The sequence below is a fragment of the Rhipicephalus sanguineus genome, chromosome 7, assembly GCF_013339695.2.
Source record: "Rhipicephalus sanguineus isolate Rsan-2018 chromosome 7, BIME_Rsan_1.4, whole genome shotgun sequence".
NCBI classification, from domain to species: Eukaryota; Metazoa; Arthropoda; class Arachnida; order Ixodida; family Ixodidae; genus Rhipicephalus; species Rhipicephalus sanguineus.
Window position 1 is genome coordinate 153821782 of NC_051182.1, and position 23497 is coordinate 153845278.

General features: G+C 47.6%; 1 protein-coding gene across 1 annotated transcript; it reads left to right on the forward strand.

The window, feature by feature from the left end:
• Nucleotides 1-1349: 1349 nt before the first annotated feature.
• Nucleotides 1350-21863, forward strand: LOC119399175 (guanylate cyclase 32E). Its single transcript, XM_037665989.2, has 20 exons — nucleotides 1350-1529; nucleotides 2450-2647; nucleotides 3659-3956; nucleotides 5359-5505; nucleotides 7001-7176; nucleotides 8210-8345; nucleotides 9108-9265; nucleotides 10142-10232; nucleotides 11341-11359; nucleotides 11518-11634; nucleotides 12853-13072; nucleotides 13702-13878; nucleotides 15015-15192; nucleotides 16098-16247; nucleotides 17181-17400; nucleotides 17938-18078; nucleotides 18253-18376; nucleotides 19010-19253; nucleotides 20800-20898; nucleotides 21543-21863. Exons 1-20 carry the CDS (start codon nucleotides 1350-1352, stop codon nucleotides 21656-21658), a joined length of 3189 nt encoding a protein of 1062 aa, XP_037521917.2. The 3' UTR covers nucleotides 21659-21863.
• Nucleotides 21864-23497: the final 1634 nt, after the last annotated feature.

Below are 23497 nucleotides of genomic sequence, written 5' to 3' on the forward strand. Positions count from 1 at the left end.
TCGGCGGAAAAGGCAAAAAAAAAAGGCAGAATTTAAGGGAAGATGGAAGCCTGAAGAGATAAAAAAAAAGTCGTGAACAAGGGGTGTCGCCTCCCCCTAATATAATAAGCAAAAGCGTAATTTCGTAGATTGCATCTTTCCCAGCTTGTCACAGTCGTCGTTCACTTACTGCGAAAGTATATAATTTAGTAATACAACCTCAGTTGTTGTTTCTTATTTGTAACTAGCCAGACGCTTAATTCCATGTCTTCGTCACTACTGGAGTCCCGGACAGTCAATGACCCGCACGCACCTCTGCGGGGTACCGAATGCGATGCACCCACGTGCACCATGAACGTTGATTCTGTTACCCGCATATGCAGGCTGTTGCGGAAGCGAGTATTTATGTGGGCGGCGACACATATTCGGTGTTCACACGTTCGGATAGCGCTGCTGGTGCGACTTAACGGTTCTCGTCTGTGTTACACGCAGCGGAGTGGTTGGTTGTAGTGTGCAAGGCACGAGATCCATGGAGAACCCCATTCCGTGTTCAACATCTGAACGACCGCGCTGTGTTCTTCATCTGCAAGTCTGAACGTCGGTGAGGTGTTGTTGCTTTTGAGGAGCACTGAAGTTTCATTACTCCCTTAATTTTACAAGAGTTTCTGAGCTGCATAGCGTAAGAAGCACATACATTCATTCACTTTTTATTTCCTTACATACAATGCTTTCCATAAAATCAGTATGATTGTCACAGGGATCAATGTCAAGTTACGTTTGATATCCTATGCATGAAGATTCATGGCAGGTGATCGTGGTGACATCGTGGCAAAGGCCGCTCCAGTCTTCTGGAGATATTTCCTTCTGACATATTGCCTTGACGCCGTTCTGAAGGAAGCAGCTTTTCTTCGTATGATGTTGACGTCGTAGTTGACTCGAAGCCGAGCCAGGGCGTGACATCATTTACCAGTAGCTATACTTATATTCACGTTTCTATCAATGACTGGCTCACAGCTGAACTACTAACACAGTTCTGGAACGCAGCGTTTCTTCTTTTTTGTATCGGTATTTCGCAGCAGCATGAACGTTGAGCAGTGCTGAAGTTCGAGATTTGACCGCATGCACCGTGGCTTCTCTACAGTATAGCTCGGTTGGTGGTCACGTCTTTGAAGAACCTTCTTGACTACATCTACTCCTATGCCGCTATGTAGCGGTTGAGGTATACGATGACTGCTTCGTTTTCATCACAAAACTTTTTGTAGTCTTCAGTCGAGCACCCATCGACAATGCAAACCAAAGAGGAATCGTAGCGGATTTATCGGCTTCGGTCGCACTCGTCAAGTTCAAGCTGAATTCAGTGACTGGCCAGGATGCTTCAAAGGGCTATCGCGATTCTGCTGGTCATTCTCTCTCGGAGATCAGCGTATACGAGGACGAACGAAACTATCGTCCTCGGTTACCTGACGGGATCCCAGCGACTCCCCGGTGACAGGAGCTACAGGCGTCCAGGACTGGCCATCTCGGGGGCGCTGACTCTGGCAGTCGACAAGGTAACTTCACATCGCATAACTTGTTATTGAGCGAAGCTTTTACAACTCACAAATTTCACTGGCGGCATCGTACACGAAAAAACCGGCGCTGGCGAGCGTACAGAAATGCGGCCCTCGAAGGTGCGCCCGTCATAAGCGTGTTTGTATGAGTCGCAGGGGCGTAGCCAAGGGGGAGGGGGTGAACCCCCCCCCCCCCGAAATTTTTCAGTTTTGCTTGCGTATATATACACGCACACATACAAACGCACGCACGAACATACATAAAGTATGGTTGGACCCCCCCCCCCCGAAAAAAATTTCTGGCTACGCCCCTGATGAGTCGTTTTCCAATAATTGATGCACTTTCGATCGTGGGCTTAATGGCGATCAGCCGTTTCTGATATGACAGTCTGACCTTTTATTGAGGTGACTTGTCATTTCATTGTCATTGTTGCCTGAAAATGAACGCATGACCGTAGTTGTTACCTGTCAGCAGAAGTGTTGCGCTGTTAAGAACGTGGATGAAGGTCCAATTGCCGGCACTGAGGAAGAAAAAGTTAAGAGGGAGCATTGCGCAATGCGATAGAAAGAAGAAAGAAAGAAATGAAGAAAGAAAATAAATAAATAAATAAATAAATAAATAAAAGAAAGAAAGAAAAAGAAAGAAAGAAAGAAAGAAAGAAAGAGAGAAAGAAAGAAAGAAAGACTCGAAAGAAAAAGAAAGAAAAGCGGCAGATAAAACACGCCCTTGACTTGCCCCCATTTCCCCCATAGGAGAAGAGCTCCTGAATTTTTTCTTAGGTTGTGACCGATTATAGTAGTTGAGATCTCGCAACTAGCGTTGATGCCATCCGATACACCGGTATCCCGTAAAATGTTGCAAGAACGCTAAAACCCTGCAACATCTTGCAGGCATGCTGAAGCACGCGCTGCAATTGCAGGTGAACTTGCGGGCTCCTTTGATGGGTGGCCGACGCTTGGATGTGCTCATCGCCGAGACCTTTGGCCGAGAGAGGCACAGCGTGCTACAGACGGCACGCCTCTGGCGCCAGAACGTCTCGGCCTTCATCGGGCCCCAGGAGACGTGCGTCCACGAGGCCTTCCTGGCCGCTGCACTCAATCTGCCCATGGTGTCCTACGTACGTGCGTTCTCTGCGCGGATTACAATTCTTTATTTAACAGAAAGCTTTAGATAATGTGGTATATATAGCTTGCATTGACGTCAGTGAAACCGCCGTGTTGAAGCACCAGCATGGGGGACGCGACGTTTGCGATGTCACATTATTGTTTTCAAAATAGCACATGCTGGTTCTTTCATTATTCATGCACAGAGGCCACAATGTTCCTGCCGCGTCGTTATCACATTGAAGCAGGTTAGTCGCAACGTGTTTATGTTGTCTTGACGTCATCAAAGCCGCCATCTTGGAGTACCAGTACGCTCAGAAGCTGTACCACTGACGTCACGTGCAAGCTATCAATTCCGATGTGCGCAATGAAGTTTTGCGTACTGCAGGACTACAATACGATGACAGCATCTTGTGGCGTTTCGTCTGACCGCAATCAGGCATCAGGTTTTCGTTTTCCATCTGTGTTCTCTTCGAGTAACATTTTAGACGACAGCTCACTAGCAATTTACGGCTTCCTACCATTTACCCTACAATTTAAGAAGTATAATGCACTCAGTTACTGCAATTATGTTTCTGTGCTTGCCTGGCTGATCTCTGCACCGCCAGGGGGCGCTACCAGTCCGGTCGCTCACGTTTACGCCTCCGGTAGTCAGGTAATCCGTGAGCGTAAAGAAGTTAGCGTGAAATCTCTAGTGGGGCGTTTAATTCTGTCCGTGTAAATAGTATTGCAGTTATAACTGATGGAGGAGCATTTACCCCATACAGTTTACATTTTATTATATTCTTTAATATTTGCCATTACGCATGTCTTTGTGGTCACGAGTAGCTGCGAGTGGCCTATTTCCACAGATAACAGCGGCACCGCACGTGGCGTGCCACTTGCGTGGAAATTTATGGCGAAGCGCGAAGAGAATAAAATACGAAACGGATTGTTACTAGGGGCTTGCCAGCAAATTCGTGCTCCACTGATTTGGCTTTACTTTATTTGACAAGGACTGTAGACGTGAAGATTACACCCTGCAGTTTTGCCTGGGACGTGAGACCTCGGACAAGCAGCGTTTCCCGACCTTCGCCCGCACTCGCCCTCCCGAGACGCACATCTCCAAGTCCGTGGCGGCGCTGCTCGCCCACTTCGGTTGGCGACAGGTGGCGCTGTTCTACGCCTCGCGGTTGGGTCACGTGGCCGACAGCGTCATGTCGACGCTGAGGTCGCACGGCGTCCGGCTGCGTCACGTGAGCTCGTGGAACGAGACCTATCACTACGGCTACGGCCCGAGCCCGTTCGAGACGATGCTCAAGGATGCTGCGCCAAAGGCAAGAGGTGGGCCGTCAGCCACAACGGAATGCGCATCTTGAATCCTGCTATATCAGACATGCAGGATGTTCTTTTATTGTGACTGCAATTATTGGAACATTGTCAGGCAGATTTTTCGCACTCGCCGTTGGTGGCGCCGTTGTCGTGATGTTATGTATATTGAGAGCGCTGACTATCTACATCATCTTTATATGTGTATACATCTTTTGTCTCGCCGGGTGTTCTTTCTTTGGATGGCGCGCTTGTAAGTGTTGAAAATGCCAGCATCGTACCGTCTTACCAGATGTCGTCTTATAAGTGGTGGAGGTGCTGGGCATTTTTCGGTAAGCAAATAAATAAACGCAACGTAGCCAAAACGTATGACGGCTGGATTTGAACTCAGGAATTTCAATAGAGAGACCTGAGATTCTTGGTACGAGGTCGTAGGCGCATGCCTTATCAGGCAAGTCCATCTGCTAGCTATCAGATATTTAAAAAATCCATCTACTAAGCATCCCTACCACGGCAGCTGAACAATCGCCTAAGAAATACTCGGGCGTTTTAGCATGCGGCCTTAAAGGGCCCCTGACAGCCGATTTTTTGTTTGTGACATTTATGTTGTAATAAGTAGGTCTAGGTCTTGTGATCACGGAATGACACCGTAAATCCTCCAACGTGATGTCTAAATAATCCTAGCAGCGTTAATTATGGTCATTTTTAGTATAGGTTCAAAACGTGCGCCGAAAGAGGATAAGAAACTAGCGCCGCGCCGCGGCGGTCGCGCCTCGGGGCACGCGTGATGTTGTGCGCTCAGTATTGGGTGACGTCAGCCACACGCTTGTTGAACAGCCAGTTGCAGAACACACACACGGAGAGCTCACGCTGCCTGCCGACACGTACCGAAGAAGGAGAAGGTGAGAGGAGCAAAGAGCAAACATGCTTCGCAATATACCACAGTGCACCGCGCATATTTCTGTCTGTGACGTCGACAACACTTGCTTTACCTCTGCAACGTCACAAGGGGCCTACGTCTACGTCATACTAGTGGTTATGTTGATAAGAGTTCAAAATTCAGATGAGCACTCAGGCTAACTTTAAAACCAAATTAAAATATCTTAAAGGCAACGCTCGTCACTCATAATCGGTCAGAAGTGCCCCCGCATGCAGGACTATCAAACAACACAAGCATCTCGAGTTTCCAAATTCGGTGTCAGGGGTCCTTTAACGTCCCCGGTACTATCTGTTATGCCTTCCATTTTATCGAGTGCTCGCTGTATGATATAAGGCCTGCGGTGTTCGTGCTCATTTCATGTCCCTTAACTAGCACGTTCAAAGTAGGTACACGTTCCCGAACCAGCGAAGACGATGGTAGCAGCCGTTGGCTAAAGGTTTCTATAGATGCGCAACATACAACTGGGTGCATGCGCAGTGTTCATTGTGCTGGGCCAGTACTTCGAGCACATCGGTCTCATGGCGAGCCTGGAAGCCCGGGGACTGCTGCAAGGTGGAGAGTACTTTGTCGTCGGCGTCGACGTTCAGCAGTACGACGTCGAGAGCCCCACCCGTTATCTTACTGGTCAGTTTTTTTTTCGCGTTGGGGCATCGTGTATCTCTTACATCATAAATAAATATTCTGTGTTTTCAATCAATCAATCAATCAATCAATCAATCAATCAGTTTTTCTTGTGTAACCCTTTGCGACACGGCGTCCTCGTTTGGGGACGCGAACTTCGGAGGCGCGTCCCACGCCACGTGTTTCTTCAAATGGCCTGAAATTCAGTGTGCACATTCGTGCACGCTTCCTGATTGGACAACTAGCGGTCATTTAACTTCATTGTCCTGCGTATTGCTGCAGAGGATCACTTTGCTGGAGACACTACCGTGTTAGACGATCGTTCGACGTGCCGTGTTCCAGGACCAACGTCAAGAGTATTTTTTTTCTCCGCTCGAAACGAATACAACCAAGAAAAAAGATGTGCATGCTTTTCGGGCCTAATACTTTATTCTTTTTGCGCAAGTATTGAAGCTGACTGATGGCAGAATAATTAGATATTTAGTTACACGCTAATTAACATTTGTTACTGAAACTCACACAAAACAACACATTCCTTCGTTTTCTTCCTTGGAATGTAATACTGAGTACCTTGGAATCATACCATGCGAATTTGACGCATTTGCAGACAGTGTATCATAATGCGTGTCTGAAGGGGGTAATATACATACAATGACCGGTTATTATTATACAGGTCCTTTCAAGGGTTCTGGCAGGGGCCCTTTTTTAACAGAAGTGGTTGAAATACAAGGCAACTAAGTACAGAGATATATAAGTAAATACAAATAAATACAAATGTAACCACAGCTTTGTTACAAATGCATGAAAAACCTGCATACCTAACGGGTCCTTTCTGCTCATTCCTAATTTTTTTTTTTTTTTTTTATTTGCGACATAGACTTGCCCTTAAGGCATAATATTTGTTTTGTATAATCAATCATGTCGACATTAACAAAGGTGTGGAAGGGAAATTTAGTAGTCGAGAATGCGCAGTCTAGAACATCAGAGGATGAGGTGGTTCGATTAGATTGCAAAAAAATGTTGCAGGCATGGGATTGGAATTGAGCAAGTAATATGCGCGACAGTGGTGCATCGGCATCCATGCTACACACAGGGACACATTTTAAAGGCGCGCCATCGATAGCCTCGACAGACGAGGAGGTTAGATGTCTCTGCGACTAAACCATAGGTTGCGTAGGCTTCCTATAAGTTTCTGGCATCCAGGCGCATTCTGATATTGGAAGAGTGTGAACCTCCTCTCAGCACTACATTCCCTGCGCCGTCTTTCTTGTCCTGCTTTATAACTATGAATACATTGGAAATCACTGAAAAAATCCTTCGTCCTGCAGTTAGGTTGTGATCATGGTAATGATGACGATGATATCGGTGATGGTAGTGGTGGTGCTTTGATGATTAACACAGTGCTTGTTGCTTCTTATGTCCAAGTTCCAGTTTCTTAATGGCGCAGCAGCCATGACAACAATATATCATTCTCCCTCTATCTGTCACTCCACGACAGGTCTGTTTCGCGAGGAACCAGACCCATCAGTGGTGCGAGCCTTTCGCTCCTACCTCGGCATCGTGGGTAGCCCGGCTTCGGGATTCGAGGAGTTTTCGGTGGCAGTCAACGAGTACATGCAGAGGCCGCCCTTCAACATCGTCAACGCCGCCGACACCATTGGTGGAAGAAAGAAGGTCGGTCTCTATGCACCTTTCCAACGAGGGCTTCTTGAACGCCGCCATAATCAGCTATGGGCTGCTGTAAATGTGCATCGTGCATTGGGTCCTGATGACGGTATCTATGAACGTTTTATTGCGAAAGCAATTATATGGACAGTCTCGACGGGTTTTTGCCGTCGCCGTCACCGTCATGTCCTTCCGGTATGAAGCCCAAATTGATAAGACCCCCCCGCGCATTGTATGTTCTATCGCGGGTAAAAGCGCGCGAGCGGGGGCGACGAACACGGCCGAAGCAGAGATCAAACCAACCGGCCCATTTCCGTCGCTCGGAGGGTGTAGGCGATCATCACCCCGCTCGGGACGCCTGCCGTCGAAGCAGACAGGAAACGTCCCGCCCGTCTTTAACGACCATGAAAAGACACGAGGTGGGTGTAGCAGCCACTTTGAGCTTTGAATCTAAGTGCGCGTCGCGATCGCTGGCGCGCGCGCTATCTCGCAAGCCATCACAGCGGGCGGCTCGTATACCCTTCTACGTGCTGCGCTCTCAACGCGAAGTGACTATGCGGAGAGCATCTCTCCCTAGAGCGGCCGTAACTTCTACTCCAGCGTTTTGTAGTTACGCGAGATCGGATACAAAACAGTTAGCTGCCAGCCACTTCGTGTAACACTACAATTTGTTGCTATCGCATTCACTGCTTCGTCCTTGCGGTGAAACTGTGACTTTTGTTTAGTGGGTAGCAGTAATTAATGGCCCCAATGCCATCAGAGTGGTTGAGGTGGAGCAATTTAGCTTTTTAAAGAGAATAAGATTGAGTACGCGATATGGGGAAATACCGCTTTCATTATCCCATAACTTTGTTTATAAACACACGGACTGTGTCCTGGGTGGTGTGCTGTACCGTATTGTTTCAAACTTGTCCTTGCGGACAACAGCGCGTTATGAAAGAAACAACAAGGATGTTCACTTCCGGTAGTCTTGCCATGCTACACAAAAAGCAGTACTGTATACTTTGAACTCAGTCAATGTGGGACTGCAACCTGAACGCAGATTCCGTCTGAGGGCGCCTACCTGTACGACGCCGTCATGGTGTACGCGAGGGCCGTCAACGCGTGCGTCGAGCACGGAGGAGACTTCCGGAACGGCAAGCACCTGTTCGAGCACATGCGGGGACGATCGTACCAGAGTGAGTAACGTGTAGAGACACACTATTGGCCAGAATTAACAGCGCACGGGTCGCCCTGTCGAAACGATGGTTCACGTGACCTTTCTCGTTCGACGACCTCTCATCACTTGATGAGAGGTCTTCCCCTGCCCACCTTTCTTGAGAAGGATTGACCGTTGGATACGAATTAGTAATTTATCATGGAGCAGCGTTACGACAGGAGGACACCAACAACTTATAGCATTGATTGATTGAAGACATCATTTAGACACAATTTTCTCATAGCATGTGGGTGGGCTGCCTAGAGGAAGAGAAAGAGATTTACAGAAAGGAAGAGAGGTCGACCTGAGTGACAGTTTGCTCTGGCCTGCTACTCTACACCGGGGAGGCGGGACAGTGAAGCAGGATAATAAATCACACAAATTTGAACAGAAATACATTACCAACTAGCCCAACTATCAGTATGGCTTATAGTATATGCAGTCCCGTCACGTTGGGGCAAATCTAAATTCGTGCATCCAGTCTAGTAGCTTGAGGGAGGCTATGACCGCTTCTGTAACCAAATTAAGTTGCGCTGTTGGCGTCAGGCCAAGGACCTAAGACATCATCGGTTAATGGCCTACTAAGGAATCGATCGTGCAATCGAGGAAATCAGTTTCTGCCTATGCCGGCAGTTCACTGGTTATCGATCCCGCGTTGGTCATCGGGTGTGTTGTCTGTCTTCTGTTAGTGTCCTTTGCGTATCACGGCCACTCCATGACTTCTGTCGTAATTGGGTTACAGGCGCCATGGGTTACATGGTTCGCATGGACAACAACGGCGACGCCGAAGGAAACTACACTCTCATCGCGCGCAGGAAATACGACGACCAGAGTGGAAGCCATTATGGTCTCTTTCCCGTGGGAGTCTTTGAACTCTCTGGCAACGGATCAACTTTGCCGGTAAGAACGCTGAGTCAGCGGCACGAAAATCTTCAGTTGTCGTTTTTTCTTTAGCATCAAATGAAAGGCCAAGCCCTCAAGGGTCTAGATGTGCTGGTATAGTGTGAGTGCACCCTGGAAATCAGCAGTTGTTCCGTGTACGAGTACAACCGATGAGCGAAGCTCCTTAGAAATGGCACGCAAAACAACTATGTTCGTTTTGAAACTGTTCATTGCGCCGCGCGCCTTGTTTTTTTTTTTTTTTTTTTTTTGCGCAACGCGCGCCGAACCGCTGTGCGTCTTGTCTTTTCTTTTTCTTTTTTGCGCCACGCGCGGCGTTTCATTGTCTTTTTGCACCGGCACCGCATCTATGTTGCAGGAAGCTTCGACGGCGACGGCGGGGTGCGGGCCTAAGGAGCTTCGCTCCTAAAAAGTAATTACACTATGTTTCTAAAAGCTAGTTTCGGTTCCTTCTGTACCCTGACATTACAGCGCGGTATGAGCTTCGCGTCGCATGCTCGCGCAAGATATTGTTTCCACGGCCACTCCGCTCCGTGGTTCCGTCGGCGACGCAAAAGAGGCCATTTTGCATGTTTTGGGACCTGACGTCGTCATAACTAGCTATACTCTGGTGCGTGAGTCACCAGAAATGATACAACCTGACGTTACGCTAGTGTCGAAGCCAGTAGGTGCGCTATGTGGAAATCGATAATAACGTCAAAATAAAATGTCATATCAGCATTTACCGAGCTGGCGGAGTCAACTCAGCTTCGAAAATTGGTGCCATTACTCCCGTAAGCAGAATACCACTCACGGTGTTTGTGTCGAGCCACGTTCTGCGGATTTGTCCTTATTGAACTTTGTGCGTTTCTTACTCCACTAATTCTTCTTCGAAAGGTCCTGAAGCTCTTCGACACAATCGAATGGATCAAGGGAGGACCACCAAGGGACGAACCTACGTGCGGCTTCAGCGGAGAGAAGTGCATACGTAAGTTCTCAAAGGCAGCTCATTATAGCAACCAACAAAGATTGTATCTTATTAGAAAAAAAATTAACAGGTAAAAATGAGAGAACTTCGAAAACACCAAGACCGTGTCATGTAAATCATGACGTACTTGTCATGCAAATCATGAGTTTTCGTGTTAGGCCTGTCATTTAATGTTCGTCACACACTCGTGTCATGTCTTATCAATTTTGATACATATCAGGTAAACGAAACGGCCCCGAGAGCACAAGTCGTAGGCGGATAGATTGATCGTACTCTAGTTAAAGGGGCCGTCAACCAAACTTTATGGTACCTGTTTTCTTTAGCGCAACGGAAAGCTTGCCGGTCAAAGTATCTAATCACGGAATGGCAATGTGCAAAACGCCGTAAAACATTTATCATAAAATTTTTCTATCTGCGAAATATGGAGTCGTATACACGCAACACATGCTGCAAAATTGGGAGGTGAGTGCAATTAAGAGCGGCTCGCGTTTGCGCGCCGCGGTTTGCTGCGCATGCGTACACTCCGCGCGCATGCGCCCCGGCTCGACATGTTCCACCAGTTGCCGCGAAGGCAGCGCCGCTTCTCAACGTGCAACTTTTTTTTTGCGTCGTAAGCAGCCCAGGATAGAGCGGGGATAGGTAATAAATATACATACACTAATACTGAGCATTAATTATGGTGTAGATAAAAGCATCAGAATACTTCAGTCTACGTACAGCAAGATGAACGACTCCATAATCCAGCTTCAAGGCTCTTCCGCTAGTCCGCGCGACGTACAAGTGTTTCGTGACTTTTAAACGCGATTTAAAAATACAAATCCTAATCAGATCGCGAAAAGGATGCTTGAATCTATCACCATGATTCACGTTCTTTTCATTTCCACCAGAATCTAATCCCACGTTCTTGCCACTTGTCGGTCCCTTGAAACCTCTTTTGCCTTCCCTATATTCGCTCTCTCTCCCTCTCTCTCTGTCCTGTTTACGTCAACACTGAAACGAACTTTACCTCGGTCTCTCCCTCTCTCTCTCTGCTCATGTACGACGCCGCAAAAAGTGTGGAAGATAGTAGGCAGCGTGTCCTGTGGAGTGCTTGTCCTTTTATCGATAGTCGGCTTCGCAGCGTACAGGTGAGTGTCCACCTTTGGCTTTTGAATTATCACTACACTTCCTCTCTTTTCTCCCCCTTCTTCTTGCTCTCCATTCGATCTTTAATTCTCTACTTTCTCCTTCTTTTAAACCATTTCTATTTGTCTTCTCTAATTCATTTCTTTCGATTTTTCTTCAGGTACTGGGCATACGAGCAGGCGCTGGACAGGCTGCTCTGGAAGTTGGACTTCAACGAGATCCAGATGCGAGGAGGTCCCACGGCGCATCAGCAGGCTGCCAGACAACATCGAGTGCGGTAAGTTCAGCGTTTGTGCAGCTGAACGGTGGACTGAAAGGAGTGTGTGCAGGACGGAGGAGGGCGCAATACGTACTTTTGCAGTGCCGCCGAAGCAGATAAATGTTGATGAGGAAAGTCCCTTATCTCCAGTAACACTCCAGACGCACAGTGGGGATGGAAAGAAACGCGAACATGCGGCATCTGTATACATTCTCTGCTGTTTCGCATTTATATTCAAGCGGTTGTAGCCTGGATGGTGATAAGAAAATCACGCCATATCCACAAAGTGAATGATGATTGAGGAGCTGGCTCGGAAATAATCGGGTAAACCGTGAATGCTCCGTAGAATTCATCTACTGTCATACAAAGACGTCACACGTTGTTATAGTAGCGATTGTGGTCAGGTTGTTGTCGAACCACAAGCGGTCGCAGACCTTGCAGCTGTGGCCAAACGTGTGGTCGAGGAAATCGCGCTTGAAGCGCGCGTCGGCGCCACCAACTTCAGGTAGCGACCGCTTTCGGCGCTTGGCCGCTATACCGTGCGTGTACCTCTTCGACGTTCTCTTGCCGCCGCTTCCGCGCTGGTTCGGCTTCGCGGGCTTGAATCTGGGGGTCCGCACGACGCTGACGTCTCTCTGCGGCCTCGCGAGCTCTCACCGCAGGGTCTTGGCGGCGAGCCCGCGATGCTGCAGCCTTGCGAGCCCCCCGCTCCGCCGTCTTGTCTTCGTTCATGTTATTAGTATCGAAGTGCACTGCCCGAGTGGAGCGAGTGCCGCATGCTACAGTTGGCTATGCTATATGTGGGTTTGCCTGCGTTAATATCATCATCAAGGGCCTCGATGAACACGAGGAAGAAGACAGAATCTATCGCGCGAGCTACGCCTTTAGCAGTCGCCTCTGCAACTAAGATTACGCTTACGGCGCGGGACTTTGCCCCAGCTTAAGAACCTGGCGAGCCAGCTCCTAAAAGCCACTAGAGTCATCCATGATACAATCAAGAACCATTCTAGTATCTTTTTATTGCCACCAAGATCAGAGCGTGATGAAAACAGCGCGCCGCGCTGTGTTCGCGTTTCTTTCCATTCCCCCTGTACATGTCATCTCTGCTTGCAATAACTTAGTGATTCTTTCAGTCAATCTCAATATTTCTATTATCTCAAGGTTCCTCCTTGCACTAAGGCCAATTGACAGTCATTCCGCGTTGCGACGTCTCCTGACTGACACACCACTTCGCAGAGTCCATGGCGGCGGTAGCGGTCCTTCAGACAAGAGTGGCGGTGGCCTGATGCCGGTGCCGACGTCATCGCAATTATCGCTGTCGTCACACCCCGAGTTCCGGTACTCAGCAACTGTACGCTCCCGTAGGCTGTCTACCGGGGCCGCCTGTGCGCCGTCAAAAAGATCCACTACCAAGTATCTCCTGCTCACGCGAACACTCAAGAAGCAGCTCAACTTGGTGAGGCAATCCACCTCTTTCACGTTGCCACGGCGCATGCGCCCTTCCCTTAAGCGGAAGAGTCACGAAACACATCTTGATCTCGGAGGCTGCTTTGGTTCTGGCAATACCGGTTGTCCCAGCCCCTACCAAAATGGCAGAGGGCAGCACAGGAAAATGAACACGTCGGATTAGGGCACGTCACGTGTTGTCTATGCAGTCAACCCGCATATATGGAACCCACATATAAGAAATTATTATGTATATCGTCCTACGTAGTCTTCTAAGGGAGCCAGAGACTTAACATTCCAGGTATAACGAAATTTCGTTGAGCAATTAGGGTCAATACACGAAAAAAAAAAAACCACCTTGAAGTTTGTGACGTCACCATTGAAGCTTCTGGCGGGAAATTTAAAGGAGAAACTTTTAACTTTGATTTTCTCATGTATTAATAGATCTCTCGTGGTGAAATTGAGGACACTAGAGTTCTTATAGTATAGCTTATCAGTTAAACTAATTTATTGTTTCACTTTATAATGCCCAGTACGAAGCCGTTTGCAATTTTATCTTACATATATCATGTAGTTGCCATGAATTGGGACACGTAAAGTACACCAAAGCAACCGAACAATCCGATCCATTTCGAACAGCTCCGCGAGCTTCGGCACGACAACCTCTGCACCCTAGTGGGCGTGTGCGTGGAGCCTCCAAATATATGCGTCGTCACCGACTACTGCAGCCGGGGAAGCCTCCGCGACCTCCTGGACAACGAGGACATCCGCCTGGACAACATGTTCATCGCCTCCCTCGTTGACGACCTCGTTAGGGTGAGCGCCAAGACTAACCAGTCTTAACTGCAGCCTTCGAGTTCGCTAAGACAGCAGGGGCGACGCCTGCGGGGAGTACGGAAGTGTTAGCCCCCCCCCCCCCCCCCCAAGAGCAATCATTGTCAAAGCGCAACGCATAATTTTAACGCCTCCCAGCTATTGTCATGGGTTCCCCCAATTAAAAACTCCTGGCACCGCGCCTGTAGGCATATAAACATATAAGCATGGTTGGATTATATAAACGTAAACCGTTCATTGCTTTTCACTAAGGTATCTGCAACGTCAAGTATACCATTTTTTCTTATTCAAATTCAGCTCGCCGTTTTATCTGTCTTAATTTGTTATTTGTCTTCACAGTCGGAAGTATTTTAATTTGCCACCGATCGCAAATGGAGGTGCCAATTGTACGCATCATGTTTACACCGTTATATGCTCAGTGAAGCTAGAAAATATGCGCACTATAATGACAATGAGCTAATGTTGACGCATCTCTAATTAGGTGTACCTGCTTCGTCAAAGTTTATAGCTGTTGACAAATACAGTGGTCGAGAACGTCACTAATCTTGCACGCGTCCGATTCGATGACGTCGAATTACTTCGAGATCTTACAAGTCTCAAGCCGCGTGGCGAAGACGAGGGCACTCGAAGAAAACTTAAGGCCGAAGATTCGACAACTCAGTGTGATATAAAGTGAGCTATACATATCAGGCCCGTAGCCAGGAATATCTCTTTTTTTTTTTTTTGGGGGGGGGGGGGGGGCAAATGTTGAAGGCCTTGACTATTTGAGGAAAGCACCTATTTTTGAATAATTATGACACCTCCCACCCCTCGTCAAAATTTTCGGGGCAAAGGCCGGGGCTTCCCCCCCCCCCCCCCTCCGGCTACGGGCCTGATACGTGTATTACTAATGTACAGCTACAGTAACCTGAGTTAATTGACACTTCGCGATGTCCGCTTATCAATTTTTGTGAAGGGTCCTACAAGTCTTCGAGATACGGCCTCACTGAAAAACAGATAGGTTCTGCCTTTGCGGCTCCAACGGGCTGTGACCTCATTTAAACTGGTTTCGGTCAAATAAGGATCGTCTGTGAAATGACCCATCAACATTCAATTCGTCCTCTCTCTCCTTGTCCTAGGGAATGCTGTACTTGCACGACAGCCCAGTGCGCAGCCACGGCGATCTGCGCTCTGCTAACTGTCTCGTCGACAGCCGCTGGGTCCTCAAGGTGGCCGACTTTGGATTGGCCCAGATCAAGCACAGCGCAGGCGACGACGGCCAACACGGAAGCGGCCAGAGTCAGTCTAGGGAGCACAGCTGAGTGGCATTTGCTCATATGAGAGTCACGCATGGAATAACGAGGGGAAAAAATGTGCTAGCCCGGTGCAGAGCGGTGTACTGCCCTTCCGTACCGTTCAGTGCATATGACGCCATTCCCCACTTTACTCGAACTCTCACCTGCACTTTACGTATTGGCCTTCAAAGAGTCCTCTTCTATAACGTCGCCAAGGACTACCCTCTAGTCTTTAACGAAGAGAAGCTCTATTACAGAACGGTGACAACGAATTGAGACATCCCCACCAGGGGCATAGTCAGGAACCTACTCCAGGCTCTGACTACACCATTGATCTTCACCTTCTTGTACAAATACCCGTTTATACTGAACACAACTTTTTCCATGCACTTCTTCACTCGGTGTAAGCATAGAACTCCCAGGTGAAAATGAGTAACTGGGAATCCAACTGGTTTCAACAGGTGTTAACTAGGATCAACTGGTTCTAGTTAAAAGCCAACTGGAAACCAATTGGTATTATGACCAGTTGTACTGGATGTGACTGGATGCTGTTACCATGGCGACCGCTTCGCGTTGGCGGATTATATCTGTCATTTTCGGGTAACCGCGATATCAGGGGCGTAGCCAAGGGGGGGGGGGGGTTGGGGGGGTTCAACCCCCCCCCCCGAAATTTTCAGTTTTGCTTGCGTATATATACACGCACACATACAAACGCACGCACGAACATACATGAAGTATGGTTGAACCCCCCCCCCCCCCGAAAAAAATTTCTGGCTACGCCCCTGCGCGATATCGCCTTTCGGTTTTGACATCAACGCCCAATTTTTGTCTAGGATAGATAGATCACAGACAGACATACAGATTGATTGATTGAATGGTTGAATGATTGATTTACTGATCCGGGAATCTCTTAAAAAATAAATGCAGAACTTCTTTGGCGTGCTCCTGAACTGCTCCGTGACCCGGACTCACCACCGGAAGGGACGCCACGCGGCGACGTTTACTCGTTCGGCGTAGTGCTCTTCGAGATGCTCGCCAGGTCGGGGCCTTTCGGCAAAACTACGCTCACACCTAGCGGTGAGCTTAATTTCTTCTTTCGCCTTCATTTTAAGTATTCATCCTCCAGCTCTGTTGAGAGAGAGAGAGAGCACTTTATTTGCACCGGCCAGAGAGTATGGGTGGTCGGGGTGAGACGCAGCTCCCTCTTTCACCGTGTACACATGGTGTACACCACCTCTAGACGTCGGCCGGCACCAGATGGCTTCCGGCAGCGGCCTGGTCTTGACGGATGAGTTGTCTTTGATTTCCAACGCGACGCGTCACAATAGTGATTCTTTTTTGTCAAGAAAGGCGGAAAGTGTGACAAATCACAATGATTATATGCGAGTGCGCGGTGACTTGTTGCTTTGCTGTATTCAGTATATGATGTCACAACTATAACTGAAAAACTAAAGCGCGATATTAGCAACACGACGACAACATCAACCATCTGGGTCAATATAATCTATAAATATTATGTAAATCCGCATATTAGGCAAATACGTGCAAATTATTCCTATAGATAGATCGCCCGTGACGTCATGGACGCAGGCACTCCACGATGGCGGCTCTGATGTTAAACAAGTTGCGGTTAACCTGCTTCAATGTGATAACGACTGGCAGAACGCCTCTGTGCGGGAATAACGAAGGACCTTGCATGTGGTGTTGTGATAACATCAGTGTCGCGTCATGAACTTCGCGTCCCTACATGCTGGTGCTCCAACACGGCGGTCTCTGTGACACCAATGCATGCCATCTGTACATATATGAGAGTACTAAGAGAACGACTGCATCCTCAGAATTCCATTAAGTTATTTAGGTAGGAAGCTATGTGGTTATCACCACGTTAGCACAACATGGGAAAGTTGCGGATGGCTTTTGTGTCCGCATCTTATTGTTGTGTCTCTGTGCGAACAAGCCAAAAGCTCGTTGGGCCGTGAGAGTCCTGTTGCGTGCGCCATGTTTGCGCAGAGATCTTGGAGCGCGTCCGACACCCTACCCTCCACCAATCAGTGCCGGACAGCGAGAAGCAGGAGTCTGACTGCTTCAGGCCCCCGCTGTGTGAGCTGGCCGAGCCGTGGGACGTGGAGTACGTGCGCACCCTGTTGACCGAGTGCTGGGCCGAGGCGCCCGACCAGCGACCAGACTTCAAGGCGGTCCGCGCCAGGCTGAGGCACATGCGTCGTGGACTGTACGTTCATCATTTCTTAATACAATGCGCGTTATACACAGCGCATGGACATGCGCCGCACATCCGCGAGGTTGTGACAGTTCCCACTACTGTTTTACAGTGAAAGTAACTTACGAAAGCTCTTATCGGCGATCAGCCATTTCTGACTTGGCAACTGTGATCATTTATCGAGTTCACTTGTCATTTTACGTTTCCACATTTCATTGTTGCACAGTCCTTCTTGTGCTTGTTCTACTGAACTCCGGCACCAGAACGTCATGGCGTGATGCTTACTGCGTAGGCGCGCCCCTCACACCTCTCCCGCAACCAGTCCGAGGCGTTTCGCTTCCGCCGGGGAGGGAAGGAAAGATAGAAAGAAACAATGAAATAAATAAATAAATAAATAAATAAATAAATAAATAAATAAATAAATAAATAAATAAATAAATAAATAAGAGTAGTACGTCAGGCACGCATACGCCAGGCTTCGCTGCCCCAATTTTTCCAATAGAGGAAGGGCCCCTGAAACTCTTTTTATCTTACTTATGGTCTTTCCAGGAAGCCGAGTATTGTTGACAACATGCTTTCCATGATGGAGACGTACGCAACCAATCTGGAGGCCTTGGTGGACCAGCGTACAGACCAACTGGCGCAGGAGAAACGGCGCGCAGATGCACTGCTCTACGAGATGCTGCCCAGGCAAGTGATATGTTGTACATGACACGTCTTTTGCGTTATGTCATCTACCAACACGACCTGAAAGTCTTGCTTCGTCCTAGCATGCATCTTGCTTGCAAGTTGTGTACTTGGAAGTATACATGTATGGCGATTGCAATGCACACTAAAGCGACTATTAATTGTTTTCAACCGCAGGACGGTGGCGGACCAGCTGAAGCGGGGCAAGAAGGTCGAGGCGGAGAGCTTCGACTCGGTCACCATCTACTTCAGCGATATCGTAGGGTTCACCAGACTCTCGGCACAGAGCACACCCATGGAGGTTGGTTTATCGACATCATCTGAACCATAGGCATGCACAGAGTTCCCCATTGGGAGGGGGGAGGCAAAGTTTCATCTCAGCCCCCCCCCCCCTTCGGTCTGTCGAGTCAAAAGGACATGTTTCACAATGAATGAAAAAATGAAAATGAAGCGATGCCGCGCTTCTCAAATTGGCGTGCCTTTGGCCCCTTGGCCAGGAGTAAAGATGGGAAGTTAACGGTTCTTTGATTGCAACACCAGAGGCCTTTGGCCGCCATTATTGTCAAAAACCTGCTTGGCCATAAGCCTTTTCTTTAAGCAATGACGGGACGGGTCCTACGGAGTAAAAGTATGCGGCATACTTTGCCCCCCCCCTCCCCCCTCGTGCGCACGCCTATGTTGGCTTATATTGGCAAATCTCTTCTAGTGTTGCTATGCGTTTGCTAAAGGGCGTGTAATGTGAACTAATGTAGGCTGTCCACTACTATAAGACAATATTCACTTCAACTACATTTGTGTGGTCCTTTTTATGAAAAGAAAAGCTTTCAATGGCAGGCCTCCATTGAATTCTGTGGGCATATGTGTATAGTTTCGATTTACTGAGCACTGCTCCATTTTGTCATCACTTGCCATCATCCGCGCATGCGCGACACAGGTGGTGGAGCTCCTGAACGACCTGTACACGTGCTTCGACGCGGTGATCGAGAACTACGCGGTGTACAAGGTGGAGACCATCGGGGACGCCTACATGGTGGTCGGCGGGCTGGCGCGCCACCCGGACGTGGCGCACGCCTCCCAGGTGGCGTCCATGGCGCTTCACTTGCTCAGGAGCGTGCGTCACTTCCGCATCCGGCACAGGCCGGAAGAGATGCTGATGCTTCGGGTGGGAATGCATTCAGGTGAGCGACGCTAGAATTGAACAGGGGCGCTATCAGGGCCGTAGCCAGACATTTTTTTCTGGGGGGGGGGGGGGGGATTAACCAACCATTATGTATGTTCTTGTGTGTGTTTGTACGTATGCGTGTATGTATATACACACGCAAAATTAAAAAATTTCGGGGAGGAGGATGTAGCTTAAACACTCCCCCCCTCCCCCCCCCTATGGCTACGCCAATGGACACTATCTTGTTAAAGGGCATGTAATGTTGTAGCGGTCCGAAAAGAAAGAGCGTTCACTTGCCTTCGCGTGACTGGCCAGAAGCGCTCTCTTAGTGAGCAAAGCGTGATTCTGCCCAATAACGCGAGGGTGAGCGAACGGGTTCGCATTTCAAATGGTTATAAAATATAACAACTCATGTTTCACTGACAACCTCGCAAGACGGTAAACTTACAAGCACCTATAGGCGACGTTAAAAAAAGTGATCTAAATTATTTCCATGCACACACGTACTACAAGGGTAGTATAGGCGTGGGCAGTGTTCCCCGTTCTTTTTTTTTTTGGGGGGGGGGGGGGGCGAAGTCTCATCGAAGCCCCCCCCTCCCCCCGCTGGTCGAGATTGAAAGTAAACAAGCTTTGCAGTGGAGGCAAAAATGAAAAATTAAGAAATGACGTGCTTCCCATAACGGCCTGCACTTTTAGTCGCCGGCTTCCTGGGGTCCAAATGGGAAGTAAACAGCTCTTGCAATGCAACTTATCAGGGGTCTTCGGCCGCCATTATCGTCAAAAACCTGCATGGCCATAACCTTACACTTTAAGTAATGGCGGGACAGGTCCGCCTGAGTAAAGCTATGGCGCAGAGTTGGCGCCCCACCCAGATGATTGGGGGGGGGGGGGGGGGGAGGGGAGCAGCCGCTCCCCCTGCCCCCCTCGTGCGCACGCCTATGAAGGACAGCCCGAATTAACGTACCAAAAGGAGCCCCTTTCAGATTTCTGCAAAACTGATCGGCTCATCAAATAAGACGTACAGCTGACATTGTACTAATCAGCTTAAAGTAAAATGCTCGATCAGATAACTCTATCATGCAGTCGTTTTAGCTCTGCCTATTGCTCACAGCACTGTGGTGTGTATCTTTCGGTAAAAATGAATTACATATATGTTTTAAGGGAAACGGAGACTTAAGAAGTCACGCTTAAGAATATATTTTTGGTAGCCTACGGCTGGTCACGTGGTACCGCAGCGGCGAGGCCCCGACCGAGCACAGCTGCAACGCCTCTCCGCAGTGGATCACGTGGCGTGACGTCACGCCTGCCGCACTTGCGCTCCAGCAGCTCAAGGTCATTGCGACTCAATGAATGACCTTGGGAGACATCGTAGTAGAGCTTTCGCTCTAAAAAGAAACAAAAACAAACTCTGATACTTCTCTTCTATTAACGAACCTATGATCGCGAAATTGACTGTTTTCAAAGAATAATTTATCAGTCTAAACTAATGTAGTTTTCTTTTTGCTTTAGTGTGCCTTTAAACTTTGCACATGGAGCTAAGCGTAACAACTTGCGAACTGCAGGCCCTGTTTGCGCCGGTGTCGTAGGCAGGAAGATGCCTCGCTACTGCTTCTTTGGCGACACGGTCAACACTGCTTCGCGGATGGAGTCCACAGGAACACGTAAGTTTTTCATGCGACGAGAAATTTTGGAAGCTAATACTTATCTCCGCGAGTTATTTTATTGTGAGTAATAGGTTTCCGCTAACAGTGCCTCTAGCACTGCAGTATGTATTTATAGTCCTATATAAATATGCTTCTTACTGCATTGCACTTAATCGATATTGAGTGCACATCTCTACAAGGACGTCTAAAATAGCATCTGCACAAAAAAAAAAAAATGAAATGAAACAAAAAAAGCACATCGAGGAGACACATTAGGATATAATGTGCATGAGGTTTTCATTAAGAAGCGTCATTTTTATAAACACATTTCTAGTTTTCCTTTACTTGTGGCATGGAAGCACAAGCACACTAACTTTGGAAACCAAGACACGACGCATAGTTCCACAACATGAACATACTAACTAGCCTGGCTCTCCCATACAGACATTTTGGCAATAGGCTTCTCCTCAAAATAAATAAATAAATAAATAAATAAAGTAGCCTCTGAGCATCGGTATTTTTGCACTGAAAAGTATTGATTAAATGGTCTGTTTTTTCTTGCCAATGTCTGAAGCCACTTTGCCTATCACACGACACCTGTACTTGGTGAAAATGACTTTTGCATAGTTGTCTGTGCCTAAGGCACATTCTGTTCATTGCAGCACTCAAGATCCACTGCAGCGAGAGCTGCAAGCAGCTCCTGGAAAAAGCAGGAGGCTACATCCTGGAGGAACGGGGGCTAGTCTACATCAAGGCAATACTTTCTATTTTGACATAATATTCCATTTTTTTTAGTTTACCGCTGATAAATAACATTTATGGAAAACACAAATTTGTCTCTACACAGTCTAAGACATAGAATCTTTTCTCGCTGCACATTTCAAAGAGTGTACACATCATAATTAGTGCTAAACAATATATTAACAGAAACCTTACCCTTGTAAAGTAAGATGTTCCTGTAGAATATGCTATCCTGTTGCTGTTTTCTCTATTGCACTAGCCAAAATATAATGTGCATAAAGTTGCACAATCAAAAATGCTATTCACAATGCCTTTACAAAATTTTCGCCTTGGTCGGCATCTGCCAAACTTTTCACAAATTTACAAGGTTTGCTAGTTAACAAAAACTATTGCACAGCTCACATCAAGGGAAAATCTGTTGCGTACGTTATCATCTTCCCCGTGGGACACCTCAAATTTTGTAGCATCGCAATAACATCAGCGGGTTGCCGCTGACGAGAAGAACAGTAGGGCAGTTTACTGCGACCGCAACTAAGCTTGTAAACACATTTGCAATGTCTGTCTTTTCATCACCCTTTCTAATATGATGTCTAGCTGCCTCATCCTTAGCTTACAGCTTATCATGTAGCAAAGAAAAACAGAACATTGATAAATACTGTTGCTGCCAGGAGTAAAGTCATGCCTCTGTGATAATGGACATGCTTAATATAGAGGTACTGCACAACACCCACACTTGGGCAATTCGTATGGAGTATCGAGCACCATGCTTATAGTGTGAAATGTTTGCTGCACACATATTGAAGGCCATAATAAACTATATTTTAGCGAACGCGATGTCATAGCACACATTGCAAGAAAGATGGTGCCTTACTGTCAACACACTTGCCCGATTCCATCCAATTGTTTTTGAATGTTCGATGTATCTAGAACTTCTTGAATGTATATGTACGTAGAAATGTGCATTTCGAGTGTATAGAACATTTCCACTGTATACGTGTAGAAATATATGAATACGGTAAAACGTAAAACAAAGCAAATAAGATGTGCCTGATGAAATGCATATTATGTTGTTTCAACTCACGCACGCTGTATTATTGTTCAGGGGGTCAAGACCTTGTCAAGCTTTCTAGCCTTCAGTTCTTGTTTAACCCAAGGAAATTTCATATTCTTATTTGCAGATAAACAATGTACAGTACTCAAGGGTTGAAATGCAACAATTTAGGGCTAAGTAATGGACATACTTTTGCGTCCAGTTAGTGTCGTAGCAGTGTAATTTTTACTTCTGTCATATAAGAGCCAACATTACCTATAGAGGCCAAATTTGTCGCAATGCGATGCGGTTATCTCGAGTAATTGTCCATACCAATTGCTGTACTAAATGTCTTGATGTCGCATTTCAATCCGTGAGCACTGTACAATGTTCAAAACCGGCCTCGGTTGTGGTAAATGTGTTCACGACCTCAGGAATCGCTTGTCTGCATGCTCTATCTTGACTGCACTTCGTTAATTTTCATGCTCACACTTCCGTGTGCTTCTTGCAGGGAAAAGGAGACATGCGCACGTTCTGGCTCGAGGGTCGAGCGTCCGGCATTCGGTGCCGATCAACAACCGGATTCCAGAATGTCGGAAGCAGCTCAGGTCCACATGACTCTCAACCTTCGGAAGGCAGTCATTCTTGCCCTGACCTGGGTGCACCACCATGGCAAGGCATCGGCTGAAACCTGGTGCCCCTTGAAGACCTGTTGAAATGCAGACACAGTGAAACTATATGGACCTTGTTTGTTTGTTGTCTTTTATGTTTGCCAGATGTACCAACAATACTGACTTGATGTTACGAGAAGGCACTCAGAGGTAGAAAGTTGACGTGATGAAATGT